Below are 18,378 nucleotides of genomic sequence, written 5' to 3'. Positions count from 1 at the left end.
CCCCCCCCAAAAAAAAAAAAAAAAACCACAAAAAAAAAAGCAACAACAACGACAACAACTCTTCCTCGATGGATCTGGTGAATATAGGTGAAATTGACTTCAACTTAAATAAGTGCCCCCCATGTGATATTTACAATCATGTATTGATATGAAAGTAACAATGAAAAGAATTATGTTTCGATTCTTTACGTTTACTGTATAAACAAGTTTTTTATTAGTAGAATTTATATTATGTTAGTTATTAATTTATATGTATAATTGATATGTGCCCCCATAGCGGGGGGCAATTTCCGGATCTGTCCCTGGAGACGATTCTAATAGTGCATTGCACATGCTGGCAATCTACGATATTAATAATTTGTAACCGTTACAATATCCCATTGTAAAATATCAATGTTTTCATTTGACAGTAATAATTATTATATAATGTACTTTAATAGAGAATGGAATTTGACAGGAGAGTAAAATATTAGCATTAAGAAAATGAAGAAAAATAGACAAAGTTTCCCCTTTTAAAAAAATTAAAAAGTGTGCCTAACTAAGACTTTCAAACTTATGTTGCATAGTTTCATGTGACAACATGTAACGAGCCTGTCTTCACCTCTCAATAAATGTTCTCAATTGAAGGTCAGCACGGTCCTATTTATTGTCAGATAAATATACACAGTCCTAGTCTAATAAAACATACATTTGATTAAAAGAAATTCATGATTGTAGGTAAACCACGAAACTCACCTCCAATTTATGAAGTTCAGATAGCAACTTTTGCTTTTCATCAATATGAAGGCCTTCAAACCTGAATAAGAGAAATTATTTGAGATAAACCATATTATTATACAAAGTTCATAGAAAAACAAATATACCAAATAATATAGAAACAAAATTGAATAGTTAAACCATCATTGTTCCACTGTGTAATTCAGAGTGTTCTGGTCAGATTTAAGTACTGATGTGTTATTATATTTTTCCCATAAATGTAAAAGAAAATAAATAAGAATCTGATACATAAAATTAAATAAAACAACTTCAATCATCTATTCAAATTTAGAAGTATTGCACTTATACCAAATGGAAAACCTTTTAACGCCAATCAGCAATTATCATTTCCACAAGATGACAGAACGTGACATAATTATTATCAAACTTACTTGAGAGACCAGTTACGATGATGGATTTCATCCTCAACAATATCTCTCTCTCTTCTTAAATTCTGAAGCTCCTGAGCATGATATAAAAAGGCAATACAAATATTAATGGGAACAAGCTGGTAAAAATCAAATAAAAAGAACAGTAGCATGTTAGTCTTGGAATGATAAGAATTCTATCCTATTTATAGATAACACTGCTACATTTAGATTATTATCTGGCAATAGCGCCCCATTGCCACTCCAAGGGGAACAAAATGGCGTATGTGGATCCTATAAGTGCCAGCCATTGCCCTCGCCTCCCACAAAAGAAAATAAAAAGAAATAAGATAGGAAGAAGGATATAACTTTTAAAGAAAGATTTTCAGATATACCTTGCGTGTATCCCTCAACTTCCAAAGAAGCTCAACCTCCTTCTCCAGCTCTGGAACAACAAGCATTGTTCTCCAACCTAATATTTGACAATAAATATTAACACTACAACAGAAGGATTTGAGAAATATCAATATACTCCAATATATTAAAAGAGATTTACATGTTAATTTCTGTAATAGAACAATGATGCATTCCACACATGATTCTTCTTACAAGCACTTAAGATTTATCTAACAAACAGTTTTTGCAAAAATCCAGCGTTCCCACCCCCACAGCTGTGAGTGCTCACCCAACACACCCAGTGCTCGCTCACAAAAGTTAAATAACAAAAAGAGTTCAGAGATGAACCTGCTCCCATCCTATTTTTGGTTGTTTCTTGCATTTGACCACTCTGTTTAGTATTAGCAGAGAATAAGACTTCCTGATAACTATCCTTCAAGGATACGAGGAAGAAAGTTTTTTACTTCTATAAACTAGTGGACAACATAAGGCTTACACCCAATCAAAAGGCTCGTCAATTCTTCCATGCAACATTAAGCTTCAAAACCAGGACTACTTTGATGGGAAAGGTTATATTTCATTTATGTGATACATGTCGCTTTCACTTCTGACATCCATATATACTCATAACAAATTTGTGGTACAAAGGTAGGTAACATGAGCAATAACAAAAGCATGTTCAAGCAAAACATAATGTAAAATTGGAACGAGGCATAGCGATAATATATGACAAAAGTACGTAAACTACCTAGTGCTTTCTTGCTGCGCAAAATATCTCCATAAATGTGGTCACCAATATAAAGTACCTATCACAAGTGAAAATCGACAAGCATTCTAGACCTTTAATCTTAAAAAAAAAAAAACTATTAAATCAAGCAATTACAGATAAGAGGAGTTACCAAAGGCAAATTTCATAAGGTCAAATAACATTACAAACAGATAAATAAACAGATAAGGAAATGAAAAATGCCAAGCGAAGATCTTTCTTGGGAGTAAACATCCTACCAAGCAATTTCATAATAACTAAAGTGTGTGTGCGTGCATGGCGTGTGCATGTGTGTGTTGGTCCATAGTTTTAGCAACTCTAAAGTTAGACAGTCAAGACTAATTGTTAGATTTCAACTGAAACTATTCAAAATATGATTGATAAAGAAATAAGGAAGTGAAAGAACATCAGTGATACAATTGTCTGGAAAGAACTAAAGACAACAAGGGCAATATTCAATGACAGTATGGACAGAGTTAATTTAGGTATGCATTCAAATGCAAGTGAAATACCCAGGCGAGCACTGGCATTTCCTATATATGGTACTTATATGCAGACAAATACTAGCATTTACTGAAGAGGATACTTCACATGCTTAACAAGCACACAAGTGATCTGAATAATTGAAACAAATATAATAAGTTCCTGGATTAACCACACAGATTCTGCAATGCATATATGACAGAATACATGACTACCAAAAGTCGCTTCATGTCAGCCACTAATTGAGCCTGGATATATTCTCAGACTCCTTTTCACTTTAGTGTTGATTCTGATCTTTTGAGTCAAAAATAAGAATAACTGGAGTTAGCAAAGCTTCCATAAGAAATATTTTGGTGGAATTGATTAAATATAAGGAGAGTAACTACTGATATAGAAAGGAAACAGGAAGAAGAAAGTATGATAGCAGTGAATAATAATTCGAAAGGTTTCCATCAGTGGAAACTGTGCCTTCTTGATTCATCCATAGCATGTATGTGGTTCAAAGATCAAAAGGATCTAAGGTGGTGTATATAAAATCCAGCTCTTGAAGCAATCTTGAAGCAAATTTCAACTAATGGTTATGCTATCTCTAATAAGGAATACAGAAAAAAAAACCAAGAATAAAAACCCACTACAATGTAGTCCTCCCCAAATGTTAAACATCAGAATATTACAGTTACAAATGGCAGAATACTTTAAAATAATTACAGCACAAATTTTTCTTCACACATCATACACAATTTTTTTAAAATATTAATATTCAGAAGCTTAAATGATAAAGTAACGTATCACCTGAGAACTTGATTCAATTGAGAGGAGCTTATGCAAATGAGCTACATTCCCTCCCTGAAGTTCCAAGCAGACAGAGAGATCAAATTAATTTCATTAAAAAATTACAAGAAACTAATGCATCTGAACAGAATTGACCAGTAGTAATTTGCAAATCAAGAATCATGTTTAACATTTGATACTGCAAGTGAAACACACCTGGAAAACTCTGCAAGCCTTTTTCTGTAGCCTTGGTGAAGAACACCCAATCTTATCACGAAAACAAATAATAATAATAATAATAACAATGAGCAAAAATACTGAACGCAAGAATATTAGGTGGATAAGGAATTTAGAAGGGGAAGGTGACAAAAATGTGATATTCGTTCTACTAACCTGAGGAATGGGGGTGCCATTGTCAGTATTAAGAAGCATCCCAGATTCAGGATCAACTTCAAAAATGTTTGCACGGTTATCATGAAAAAAGGTCGGCTTGCAGCTGTAAATATTAATGCAGCTCCAATAAGAATAAAGCAAGACAATAAAAATTTTCAATTTCGTTGCGAAGAGAAACTTACTGGACATATTCTATGACACTTCAGGATTTCGAACATTATCTTTTAAAGTTTAGGGTACAGACTATTTTCTTCCAACTATTGGCGTCACTTTATATTAGTATATTTATCTTTACATTTTGAATTTATTTAGAATTTAGGCTAATCTTTATCTTTTGTTGTTACATTTTGAAATCAATTAGGATTTTGAATTTCTTTAGGTGTTTAAATGTATCTTTATCTGTGTGCATTATCATTTCATTAGATGCCTATATTTCATTTAGGTTCTAGTTTTGATTCTGATCCCTGATCTTTTACATAAGATCTTACTTGATTGAACTGACAATCCATTACAGAACTGTTGAGATTGATTGATTGAATGAAGCTGGGATCCTGTCAGCTTTATTCTTCTGCTTCCCCTTTCTTTTCTATCAAAAGTGTTTGACAATGGTCTGTCTAGATCAAGCAAGGGTATACCATGGCATTTCTTAAAAATTCATAAAAAGAGTTAAAACAGCATTACTCCTCTTTTATATTAACTTCCACTCACCATTAATCTAAGAAGAGCATATAACCATCGCCCAATGGACAAAAACTGGGGTAAGGACATGAGTAGTCAGTGAAGATAGCACTATTTTTTATTTGTGAAAGGTTCTTCAGGGAGAAAGTTATTCCTCTGAAAGAGTAACTTTACGCATAAATTGTATTCATTGCACTAACAACAGGTTACCATCCTACTTTTACGTCATAAGTGTATTTGTAAAATAATAAAGTAAATATATAAGTATATGGCAAGGAAAAGTGTTACTACTACACTTATCATTCCCTCACTCATCCCTTTGCCAAGCAGCACCACAGTGCATGTGTGCGCGCGTGTGTGTGAGCGTGTGTGTGCATAAAAGCAAGAGGCCCGCACAGAATTCATTATAATGAAGAAAACTGAAAAACATGCAGTATCAAATACCCTTTTCTAAGATCAATATAAAGAGAACTGTGTGAACACATGCACGCACTAGAACATAAAGCATCAAAGAAAGAAACATAATTCTGACCTAATGCAGAACATATATTAGAAGAAATAATAAAATTATATAAAAATATACTGTAGTCATTAGTAAGGAAAACTTGATAACACATTAGATGGAGACAAAAGGAACTTCCAAGGTGCCAAAGAAAAAAATACAGACCTGCCTGTGATCACCACATCAAAATTTTCAAGCCAGCTGTAGTTGCAAGAGGAGTCACCATCAGAATTTTTGTGCCCGCAGAGAAAATTCATGACAACATTTGAGTAATCCCACAAGCTGCATGACAAACATCAGAAAATAAAGGAAAGATGATAGCAGAATAGCATGGTCAATGGAAAGCAAATATTTGGTTAATTCTACAACAGAATCAAGTCTGGTATTCAATAGGTTTTCAATGCCCTTTAAGAAGATGTGTCCCCTGACCATGCACCTAGGTTTTGGTCTGTTACTCCCTTTAACTCCTGCTAAGGATATATACAAAACCTGCATGCCGGAACACACCTACACTTCCTCCCACAAAGAAAAAGAGACCAAAAAGAGAATCTCGTGACAGTAATCAGAATCAGAATCCACAGTGACATATGATACATCAGTCATAAGCATTCAACTCTAAGAGGCATGCTAGAATCTCTCATGCTTTATCGTCTAGCAGTAGATTCATAAGTCAGACACGTCCAGTTCGTTATTGAAGGCTTATTAGAATAAGAAGATGCTCCAGATGATAAAATTGCATATAAGGAAGAGAGGTACCTATTTGTCACCAAAAATGTAGCTCGTCCAGAGTCTCGTAGCATCTTAAGCATAGGTACAATTGCCAAATCCTCAGTAATATACCTGACCAATTAAAGTCAAAATTATCAGAGGAAACAACTAAGGAAATCAATCATTATAACTTCATAAATTGATTGGTAATAAGAAAAGGATTAGAACGTGTTAATTTAGTATTTTGGCTTATTTTATGCCCTAGAAATATGCAATTCCCTGTAGCAGTCTTTGCCATCTCAATTTCTTCTAAAATCAGGATGCTAGGAAAGCCCTGAAGATGCTCATTGGTGGTGTAAGCTCATGTTTTTCCAACTTGCGAAATGATTCAACATAATGTAGCAAAAGTCCCTAAGGCAACTGCTGTCTGCACTCTTTGGCGGTCCCACAAATTTGTAATGTAACCCTTTGATTGTATGAGCGTATATTGTATGAAGAAAAAGGTAGATCTGCTAGTGCTACCATTCTAAGCATTAAAATACAATACAGAAACAAAAACACAATAATGATTTTAAAACAGATATACAAGGGGGAAATGTACAAGGTGGAAACAAGAAGTAACATTTGGCCATTTAGATCTCTCTTGATAAAAAAAAATCAAAATTTAATGAGATTCTTCACAAGCATATATTTATTTATTTGTTTGTTTATTTATTTGTTTTTTTCTTGCATGTCTATCCTAGTTTTGTATTTTCTCAATTGTAGAGTCATTCTACAATTGAGAAAATACAAAACTAGGATAGACATGCAAGAAAAAAACAAATAAATAAACAAACAAATAAATAAATATATGCTTGTGAAGAATCTCATTAAATTTTGAATTTTTTTTTTATCAAGAGAGATCTAAATGGCCAAATGTTACTTGGCGATAAATATCTTTCCAAGCTAAAAGATGAAACATCTCTTTTACAACATACCTCCCAGGTTCTTTTGCAACCATTTGCTTCAATGTTCCATCACGATGACACAAATCAACTGCAGCTCTTACATCTCTATACATCCGGCTATAACTGCAATAAGAAATTGTGGTAAGTCTAAAAAAGCCAATGCAAATTACTTACATATGGTGATACGAAATAGAGAAAATAACTCATATAATGCAAATTTCTTAAGCATTAAAGACAACTACTCTGTCTCGGAAGAAAATTTTCCAGGATGATTATCCTTGAAATCCACAAGCTGTGCAAACAAAAAGGCTTCAGCTAGAGAGAAAAGTGTATCTATAAGAGCATAGTCTGGTTCATCAAATGAATCTCTTGTCAATGTGATCCCATAAGCTGCAACTTTATCTTCCTTGGACAACTCCTTGAAGCCATGATATGCTACTTTAACATATTTGTGCCGATCCATCTGAAAACAACCAAATGAGTTATTGCTGCTATTTATGTGCTTGCAAGTCGGTCATCTGCTTTTTATGAGAATCACACGGAAAAATACTAGGTAGAACCAAACAGTTCAATTCATAGTATAAACTGTAGGTATTGTTGAAAAACCTGGCTTGGTAAGGTTAAGGGTTCTCTAAATAAAATAAAATTTGGGAGATCTGGAAAATGTGATATATTCTTATTGAAGATTAGAACTATACGAGAGATACATAGAATTAGTAGTTTAGCACTTTACATACAAGAACATAGGAGATATACAAAATCATCAAAAGTATCACAGAATCAAGAGATAAACCACACAAAGAATATGGAAAAAGAGAAATTGAGGAAAGATTAAGAAAGAAAGAAACATCTAAGTCCAAAACCTTACTTGGTGTTGTGGTACATGGAGAAGGGAAGTGATCTCTGCAAGGTTTTTACCTCTAGAAAAAGCTTAGAGTAAGACTTTCTAGGGAGATGATTTGTGTGGGTGTCGGTGGGTGGGTGGGTGTGGTTTTTTTTGTGCGTTTTTATCTTTCTTTCTTTTCTCTCTCTTTTTTTTTTTTTTTTTTTTTTTTTTTGGGGGATAGGTTATTTGAGGATCAAGAGATATGTACATCATGATGGCAACTAAGATGAGAATAAATAGATAAAACCGTACCCTACCATCATAGTCTACACCACTGATCAGCATCATTCCTTCTCTCTTTGCATTCATTATGGATGAATGCGCATATTCAAAAAGAAGCCTTATGGTCCATGGTGCTATGGTGACACAGTATTTTGGTTGGAAGCTTTTAGAAAGGGTAGCGAGGTGAAAAACAGGCTATGGAATCTACAGGATTTTAAGTTAATAGAAAGAAAATGGAATGTATTGAATGTAATTTTAGCAAATTTGTGAGAATTAATACGTGTATAATACAAATTGGTGTAAAAAAAATACCTTAAGAGTGACCTTCTACTCTTGAGGAAGGTGAGATAATGCAAGATGAAAGTCAAATGGTTAAAGTAGAAGCGTGCATGTGGTTTCAAAAAGCCCATGAATAGAAGGAAAATTCAATAGGATGTATATAGGACCAATGAAGCACAGGATGACTAAAGGACAGGTACAACTTTATGGATCAACTAAGAAACATGTTTAAAAAATATGTATATCAAAATGTTAAAACTAAGAGGGATTTGCAGAAATACAATAAGAGATATGACAAGAAATGAAATGAGTGCATATGAATTACAGATTTGCTCCTACTAATAATAGACTACGGAAGAACTGACTGAGCTAACTTGAGCATGTACACCAGGGGACAATAATACACCAAATAAGAAAAGGCTGTAGTTCATAAAACAAGAGAAGTAGAGGTAAGCCTAAAGAAAATTTTAGCATAAGCAATTAATAAGAATATGATAGTGACTAATTTAATTGAGGGGACATAATGGAAGAGAAGAATCCATATAGTACCCTTGATTTAGGATAAGGATATTGTCGTTCTGCACATAACACTAAACACAACCAAGTTTTAAAAAGGCAGATACCATCAGCAAAAATTGTAATTTCAATGAACAAAAGCCTATTGATCACTTCCAACCAATGTTTGCTAAAGTACTGGAATATGTTAAATGTATCTCTTAATAAACTGTGTCAGTTCCGCAGAGATTTTTTGTGAAATTCGTTCCATCCATAGTATTCTTTATAGCCTCAACAAGCTGGACCATCCCCACGACCCCCCTTATGATCAGGAATATCGGTGCTTCATAGAAAAAGAGGTGAATTACTATTTCAACTTTAAGATGTGAAAAGCCCCAACCATGCCAGTGGAAAGTATTCAACGAATTGATGCGTGGAAAGCATGAAATGGAAAAATAAATACACCATCAACAACAAAATCAAAGTCTTTAGCCCAAATGTTTGGCGTCGGCTACATGAATCCTATTCTTCCATTCCATTCCATTCTACTATGGGACATCTCCTCCGTCAAGTTAATCATAATCATGTCCTTTTTAATTGTTTCCAACCAAATTCTTTTAGGTCTACCTCTAGATCTCCTAGGCCCATTAACTATATATAAATAAATTCATCACCGCATAACACGTGAAAATGCAATAAATTCATCACCGCAGAACACGTAAAAATACAACTTTGCAAAGTGCAAGCCTAACCTTCAGTATGTTGCCTCTCTTCTTGTCAAGAACAAGACCCCTGACCATGTATTCCCAATCAAACTTCCATTCCAGTAGCTGCACATAGTGAGAACAGTATACCTTAATGATCTAATAAACATCAAACAGCATATTATGTAGCAAAGTTCACCAATTTTTAACTAATTTTATTAATGCAATCGTAGTCAATAAATTCTGAGATGATGAAAGTAAGTGACACTGAATTTTCGCTTGCAAACAAAAACTTCCTTACATTTTAATCTAACAAGAAGCGTGTAATAACTGGAGCTTAAGCCAATGCATTCTAAAGGAAAAATGCAATCTTGTAGAAGATTGCAAAAGTTGGTCAGTTGTATTAAGCAGAAAGAAACCTTGGAAAGCAATGAAAAAAGAAGCGGCAAATGAGATAGCACAGAAATGTAAAATCTTACATCTGTTTTGTGCTCAGTTATGATGGCTCAACAGGACCATGGTTAGAAAATTCAAATGAAATGATAAGAGAATACAACAAAGCATTGTTTCGAACATATATAATTGGATTATCAAATTCAAATAAATGGCAGAAGGTTTATCATGTAAGATATCACCTGTGGGGAAGCATTTGTACATATAGCATCAAATATGTAAAGTTTAGTAACTATCACAGCATAAGCATAGCATAGATCACTACGTAATTCTCTTTCTTAAAAAGTTATGCTATTGAATTGAATTAGTTCCTATTCTTCCCAAGTCAGAACTCAGAAGCTATACTTAGCCTATCTTGTAAAAGTACGATTTTCCAGGAGAATTCAGACACTCAGCTTATAGGAAACTCATTTGCAATTTGAGCCCGGTCCTATAGGATAGTATAGAAAGACGTTTACACAAATGTTTGACGCAAACTTACATCAAAAGTATCATTTATCTGTGTTTCCAAATAGGTACCCAGAAGAAACTTCTCACTCAGTGGGAGTTTCCAAATCTACCTCACTATATATGTCCAACAAATATGTCATAACAAATCAGACAAGGAATCCCTTTCAACAGTTTAAAATGTTAGATACCCTAGATGTACTTTTGCTAAAAGAATTCCTTCTGCGCCGAAGGACTTATCTCGAGATTCAAAGAACGTAGGAAACACTGAAAAAACATAAGTAAAAAAACCACTCACAGGCAAATAAATAAATAACTCAGAAATAAAATTCATTAATTATACAAAAAATACTATGTATCCCTGCACAAACCTCGGTGGGGTATCCTAAGTCATAGACAAGCTTTTTGACAGTGCCATTATAAGCCAGGGACTCAAATGTCTCTGGCATATACTGAGCCAATGTGTAATCCATGTCAAACCCAACTGCAACAACATTCTTCATATTCAAAGACCTGTTACAAAAGATATGCTTCCCAATTGGAATTTCTTGACCCCATTTCGCCGAGGACCATGTGGACCCATCCTGATCAACAACACTAGAGCCAGAGTCACTTGGGTTGAAAACTGATCTCTTCTCTCCCATCTCGACTTCCTCCAGAGACTTCTTTGAGACCAAGCAGCTGAATCCTGATACCAGCACTAGAACCTATAAAATCCAGCAATTAAAAAAGCTACAACATGGAATAAAATGTAGATTGAAGGCTATAATATATGAAATCCACCAGTTAACTAGCAACATGGAAATCAAATAACCAAATGCTAATAAAGCAGTATGATACATAAAATCCAGCAAATTGTGTAAGCTAAATTATGAAAATTTGAAGAGAATGAAAGAAGAGAATGGCTTCTGAAGGAATTTTGCGAGTTCAATAAAAATGAGTGAGGATAGAAGCAGGATTCCCATCTTCTCGAGAGAGTAGATTTTAATGGTTTTCTTGAGTATCAGGAGAAAAAAAGTGATAAGAGGAGGATGCAAAGTATTATCAGTTAAAGTTCGCAAGGAAAAAGAAATAAAAAGATTCAAATTAATACAGGATGAGTTCCAACAATTTTTTGGAAGTAAAGCTAGCATCACCACCACCAGAAGAAGGAAGAGCCGAGCCCTAAAATTTTCCAACTAAAGAAAAATAGAATTAGGACAAGCACCACTCATATTGAAACCTGAGCTCTTCTCTCCAATCTCAACTTCCTCCAAACACTTCTTGGAGACAATAGAAGCTGTGTCCTGATAGCAGCATTAAGACAAGAGAAGCTGTATCCTGATAGCAGCATTAGAACCTATGGAATCCAACAATCAACAAGCTACAACATGGAAACTAAAACAATCATAATGCATAAAATCAAGCAAATTGAGTAGCTAAATTATGGAGATTGAAGAGTTCTCAAGGAATCTTAAGAGTTGATAGAAAATGAGCCGGAATAGAAGACAAATATTGATCCACAAAAGAGAGACAGTGTACTAATGATTTATTGTTAAGTTAGAAAAAGAGTCAAATAAGAGCAATGTGATATAGTGTCCTAATGATTTATTTTTGAGTTAGAAAAAATATGAGAAATGAAAGGATAGATGAATGCTAACTTCTTGCAGAAAACTTAGAATCATCAGCAGAAGAAAAAGGTTCCTCGTTTTCTTTCTGATAATTTAGAATTAAAATTAGAATTAGAATTAGAAGTACATCCTGATCAACAACAACAGAAGCTGTCCTGATACTACTAACACTAGAACCTATATTATACAGCAATCAGCAAGCTACAACCTGGAAACCAAAAGAATCCAACACTAACACACTAGAACCTATATTATACAGCAATCAGCAAGCTACAACCTGGAAACCAAAAGAATCCAACACTAACATAGTCCAATAATACATAAAATCAAGCAGATTGACTAGTTAAATTATGAAAACTTAAAGAGAAGAACAGAAGAAAACGACCTCTGCAGTAATCTTGAGAATTTATTTAGTAGAAAAATGAACGAGAATACACGCAGGATTCTAATCCGCACACAATAGGTGTAGAATCGTAATAATCTGTTGAAAATTAGAGGGAAAAGAGCGATTAAATGAGACAGAATACTAACGGTCTTTAAACTTTTCGATTGAGAGGGAAAAACAGGATGAGTTCTAATATTTTCTTGAACTAAACTAGAATCATCATTAGAAGAAGACGAAACCCTAATTATTCGTAAATAAATAAATAAAATCAAGAACTACAGCTACCTCTTAGAAAAATACGATTGATCTTTTGAAATTAGGGGGAAAAAACAGGATGTATAACAATTTCGAGCCCTAATTATTTTTAAATAAAGATAATCTGGAACTAGGATTAGACTAGGAGGGGAAGAGCTGTTACCTCTTCGGGAAAGATTGGGGATCGAGTAGAAGAGCAGAGACCTGGAGGAGGCCGGGGTATTTATAGGCGATCTGGAGGCGGGAAACGAGAAGGAGGAGGTGCAGAAGGCAGCAAGAGGCCTCTTAGGGATCCGCATCCTCTCCCGTCTAAATAAGCATCCGCTCACCTCCACCCAATCGCAGCGAGAATCCGATCCCACCCGCTCTCCACCACCTTCTCCCTCTCTCTCAATTTGCCAGGGCACGGAACACGATACGGTGCCCCGCGGGGACAAAGCAAGATGCGGGCAGGATTTGATGCGTTAGGACACGTGGCAGTAAGTTAATGGGGGCAGCAATAATAACGGCTCGAGTTATGGTTTCCAGGCGGTACGGTGTCCCGCGGAGCAGGTTAGGTTAAAATAGAGAGGGGAGGGGCGTGGGGATCATGGATCTGTGGAGGAGGAGAATCGAAAGACAGTTGGGAGGGTGGACGCATCTCTTCTTTTCCCGCCTTCAGCGGTGGGGCCCACCGGAGAGGATGAGCTTCAGCCTTCAGTACGTTTTGGCCCTTCTGGGTGAGCACTGAGCAAGGATGCTCCTGTTGATAAGATCGCCGAAAGAGAGCAGAGTGTGGCGCTCGGTACTTTTTGTTACGTGGCTCGTTATTTTTTTTTTGCACGGGACAAGCATGCGGAATTTGTTTGTGTCCCTACGAGCCCGTCAGGGCCGGTTCTGAGATTTTAGAGCTCGTGCGAAAAGTAAACGCATAACATTTTTTTTATATAAAATATCAATAAATTTTAATTTGAACACCTAAAATACTAGGAACAAAATGTTATTGATCAGATATTAAAATGTTACCTGATTTTTTTACATCTGGAGTTTTTAAGTGCTATTGCACATTCTTCATCTCTTCGGTCACCTGAATAAAATGTTACTGATCTGATAAATGTATGCAATCCCACCTTAATAAAGCAAATAGTCCACAATAAGAACGGTAGGACTACCATTTACATCAGAACTGTCCGAATAACAGTGAACGATTCTGAACATGCATATGCAAAACAGGAGGGGCAATTTGACAATTTCCGCTCCAATTTGTAACACGCAGGAAGTTCTGAGAGAATATGTGGTCTAAGGGCCCGTTTGGTTGGTTTCCTAAAATCAAAGAAAAGGAAATCAGTACAATGAAATTAATAAAATAATATTTTTATCTATTTCCATCCCTAAAACTCACCCACAACATCTAATAAAATATTATTTTTATCCTCCAACTCATCTCATTTCATCTCATTTCTTACTTTTAAAAATAAACCAAACACAAGAAATGTGTCACATCATCCAACTCACCACATCTAATCTTATCTCATTTTTAAAAATCACACACATCATCAAATAATATTGTGACAACTCATCTCATCTCATTAAACATTCTTTTCCATCCGTTTCCTAAAAAAAAGAAATTGATTTCCTTAAGTATGCGTCACATCATCCAATAATATACCTCCAACTCGTCACATCTTATTTATTTTTTTATTTTTAAAAATAAACCAAACACAAACAACCTCAAAACATCATCCAATAATATATCTCCAATTCATTTCCTTATTTTTTTAACCAACCAAACAACCTCAAAATATATTTTTTAAAAATCACTCACATCATCCAATAATAAGGTGACAACTCATCTCATCTCATCTCCTATTCTATAATTTTCTTTCTTTTTAAACCAACCAAACAACCTCAAAACAATTATTATAGGAAATAAGTTTCCTATTATTTGATTTCCCAAATTATTTTGCGAAACGAACATCCCTTAATAGTAGAGTGTCATTTTTGACTAGCGGTTCTGATCATGCATGTGCAAAACAGGAGGGATAATTCGATACTTTGCTCCCCAAGTTGTGGCATGCGGCTGGTTCTGAGAGGATGTGTAGTCAAATTAGCCCCCCGGGTTTATTCCAAAGAAATCCACAATTTCAATAGCGTCAATCTTAACCCTGCACCCAATTTTTACATCATCGATCTTAACCATTCACGTGTCAGGCACATTGCCTTCTATGGCCAAAATACCCCTCAATAGCCCTTCATGTGCCCAACATTAACCCTACACGTGCCCAGCACGTGACTTTAAATGAACAAAACTATACAACACATATTTCAAACAACTCCGCATGTGCCAAGAAAATATAACTTCAAAAGACCAATATACATCTCAATGAACTAGATATAGGCTAAATTACTAGATTGATATTAAAAGTAATATCACTCATCAGATTGGTATTAGAATTATCTCCAGCGATAACAAGATATTTAAAAGGGAAAAATGCTTCCAGCCCCCAAAACTAATGAAAACAAGCTTCCCCCTCCCAAGACTTTTTCAACGTGTGTTTTACCCCCAAAAGTAAACTCTGTGTTCTCTGAGCCCCCAAAACACAAAACCCAAGAAATTAAGATACGTGAAGACCATAATACCCTCCATTGTCACATCCTCCTTCCTCTCCAAACCTAACCACCGCAAGAGAAGAAGAGCAGCAATGGAGTATATATAGCACCCCAATACAACAGCTAGAAATAAGTAAAAGACCAAAAAGTCCATTTGAAAAACTAGCCGTTAGGCTCATTTTGACCACTTGTTGGTCGACCGGTCCGGTCGACCGGAAAGCACAAACAACTCAAAAAACAGGGTTTAGAGCTGGCGGTCGACCGACGGAATTTTCGGTCGACCGGAAATTCTCTCGGTCGACCGGTGCGGTCGACCGAAAGGCTCTCTGGAACTATGCTAAGAAAAAGAACAATTGTCGGTCGACCGTACCGGTCGACCGAAATCTGATATACACAAATTGACAGGTTTTGGGCAGTTTTGAAAATTCGTTAAAAATATCAAATCACATCCAAAAATAGTGAAACTTTGGGGAAAGTTTCTAAATGATGAAATGAACATGTTTGAAAAAGAATTTCTGGAAAATTAATTTTCGTTTGTGAAAACTACCTGTTTTTGAAGAATGCTTAGAAAACCTGTAATTTTTATGAAAGTGAACTTTGATATAGGACTTGTAAATATTCATATATATATTGTGCATATAATATATGTATATAGTGAAGTATGAAGGAGCTGTAAACATGAGATAAAGTATTTTAACAACGTTTAATGAAAAATCATCTATATGATAGAAAACGTCAAAAATCGTGTTAAGTGTATATATTGAGCTTAGATATAATCATACTATATATGTAAGTAAACTAACATATACCTAGGTAAATCCACGCAAATGAACTTGAATCTTTAACGCTTGATTAACGCGTGTTGAAATACCTGAAAAAAGAACATAAACACAAAACACTAGAAAACTTATTAGTAATAAATTGTTTGTCAAATCATCATCAAAACTATAGGGTCAACAATCTCCCCCTTTTTGATGATGGCAAACAATTTATACATGAATATGAAATATATACTGATAATCCACATATAAGCCAAGAACAAGAGTAAATCATAACAAGACCATATATATATAAAAGAATCAATTTGTAAGCTATATGTGGTATTTTCTCCCCCTTTGACAACATCAAAAAGGGAAAAATGAAAGATAGGAGCAATACTCCCCCTGCTTATAAGCATAGATAAAAAATAAAGAATTGTATGTCAAAGGCTCCCCCTGTCAAATAGACTAAGTGACATTTATTGAACATACATACAGGAGCTAAACCAACAACTTTTCATCAAACATATGCATAAATAATACAAGTAATTCAAATTCTATAAACAAAAACATGATTATAGTCTTAACCATGCATTGATCATAACATGATAAACAAAACATCATTTTAGCATCATAGATTTGCATAAATATACAAAACCTAAACAGTGCAAAGAACTCATGACAGGCAACAAATATTTACCGCACATCAAATTATGAATGTTGTTTCAACAATGCATTGATTTATAAAAGAAATAAATTAAACACAATAGGCCACAAAATATCACATAAGCATTAGAAGCAATATAGTTTTGCACTAACCATGGATTTGTCCACAAGATAAAAAATCACACAAAACCATACATAGTTTGTTCCACAAAGTATCATAGAGTTATTACACTCAAATAAAACAGAGTTATCAAATCAATCATCTCCAAAAGAGAACATTAAAAAAAAACAAAAATAACCATCACATAGAGAAACTCAAGTCAGTCACCACCAGCACCATCACCACCATCATCATCACCATCACCTCCAGAATCAGAAGAGCCTGATCCATCAGCAGAATCCTCACCAGAATTAGACTCAGAATTAGAAGGGATCCCGAGAGACTGACGCTGAAATGAAAGAATAGTATCACCCAATCCAGGTTACGCTTCACAGCAAGTGCCCACCACCTAAAACAAAATCCAGGTTTTGAAAATCCGACGCACATGCACCACGACCGCCGCCGTAAACTTCGTCATCCTCCTCTTGCTCATCACCTCCTCCTGCTCATCCTCGCCGTCACCGGCGTCTCTCCACGTGTCACGTTCCCGGCCATCCGCGTGGAGCTCAACATGACCCTCGACCTCCTCATCAAAAACCCTAACTATGCTTCGTTCTCTCCAGCTTTACTATGGTGGGGCCCAGGTTGGGGAGGCTGATGTGGATCCTGGGAGGATACCGGTGCGCGGGGCGATGCTCGTGACGGCGAGGTTGACGGCAGAGGGGGCAATCTCATCGCGGAGGTGGGGACCCTGCTGAGGGACATGATGACGGCCGCCATCGGGGAAAGGGACGGAGGAACCCTTTCAAATCATCACAGATAAAGAAAGAAAAAGAGAGAGAAAGGGTATTATGGTCTTCAAATTTTAATACTCTTGGTCTTTGTGTTTTGGGGGCTCAGTGCATATTTGTTACGAATTTGGGGGTTTTGAGAGCGTTGAAAAAGTCTTGGGAGGGGGAAGCTTGTTTTCATTAGTTTTGGGGGCTGGAAGCATTTTTCCCTATTTAAAATTGCTTCCTGAGACAAATAAGCCCCAAAAATAAATTATCCTCCCAATTATTCTGACAACCACTCATGTGATTTGTTACGTTATGCTTATGTCGCATAGTTATGATTCAAACTATTAGAGGAAGAAATTTTCAAATTAGAGTAAAAGAAAAGAGCAACCTTTTTATTCGGGGCTACTTCTAGTAAATTTGGGTTTTTCCATTGTTGGAGATCATAGATTCTTCGAGCTCAAGCAACAAAGAACCGTCAAATTGAAGAAAGGACGAGAAGAAGTTCCAATCCAAAAAAAATACATCATTTCTTTTACCCTTGAAAATCCTTCTTTCTAATGGATTGAATGAAACTAACTATGGTTGTCATGTCATCATAAATATGTCACCTAAACGCGTGTGGCAAATTACCAGAAAATTTATTTTGAGATATATTTGTCTCATCATGCAAATATTACTAGTATGATAATTTAGACACTTTGTATGTGATAATTTAGACGCTTGGTATGTGTCAAACATATGACAATAAAGTGACCAAAATACTCTTTTTTTTCCCAAATTGAAACTGCTTTGTGGCACTTACTGAGTTTGCTGTTCTACCTTTTTGTCCCCTCTTTGTGTGTCATCGTAAATATATATATACTTCTAGACAAAATATCGTAAGGTAAAATACATACGCATAATTATTGCGTGAGGTCATAATCGACGATATTAAATATAGGGAGTTTTATGGGAAAATTAGGGAGTTGGTGGACTAAAACCC

The 18,378-nt window shown here is 35.3% G+C and overlaps 1 protein-coding gene across 5 annotated transcripts in view; it reads right to left on the bottom strand.

Annotated features, from left to right (window-relative positions):
* Positions 1–13,144, bottom strand: part of LOC109833134 (cytosolic purine 5'-nucleotidase) — a 16,030-nt gene extending 2,886 nt beyond the window's left edge. The window contains exons 1-15 of one of the 5 annotated variants that reach the window (XM_020400692.1): positions 12,668–12,724; positions 11,477–11,593; positions 10,626–10,961; positions 9,403–9,480; positions 7,011–7,231; positions 6,799–6,891; positions 5,870–5,953; positions 5,279–5,395; positions 3,934–4,036; positions 3,757–3,807; positions 3,562–3,615; positions 2,269–2,326; positions 1,520–1,596; positions 1,149–1,219; positions 736–796 (exon numbers count right to left, since the gene is read on the bottom strand). In XM_020400692.1, coding sequence (XP_020256281.1) covers positions 736–796; positions 1,149–1,219; positions 1,520–1,596; positions 2,269–2,326; positions 3,562–3,615; positions 3,757–3,807; positions 3,934–4,036; positions 5,279–5,395; positions 5,870–5,953; positions 6,799–6,891; positions 7,011–7,231; positions 9,403–9,480; positions 10,626–10,961; positions 11,477–11,587 — 1,515 coding nt within the window. In that variant the 5' untranslated portion in view covers positions 11,588–11,593; positions 12,668–12,724. Of the gene's footprint in view, positions 1–735; positions 797–1,148; positions 1,220–1,244; positions 1,445–1,519; positions 1,597–2,268; positions 2,327–3,561; positions 3,616–3,756; positions 3,808–3,933; positions 4,037–5,278; positions 5,396–5,869; positions 5,954–6,798; positions 6,892–7,010; positions 7,232–9,402; positions 9,481–10,625; positions 10,962–11,476; positions 11,594–12,667 lie in introns of those variants that run through there. The other 4 variants (XM_020400693.1, XM_020400690.1, XM_020400694.1 and 1 more) reach the window with 4 other exon arrangements.

Source organism: Asparagus officinalis, chromosome 3, assembly GCF_001876935.1.
Source record: "Asparagus officinalis chromosome 3, Aspof.V1, whole genome shotgun sequence".
NCBI lineage: Eukaryota > Viridiplantae > Streptophyta > Magnoliopsida > Asparagales > Asparagaceae > Asparagus > Asparagus officinalis.
This window is presented reverse-complemented; position numbering and strand designations above follow the sequence as displayed.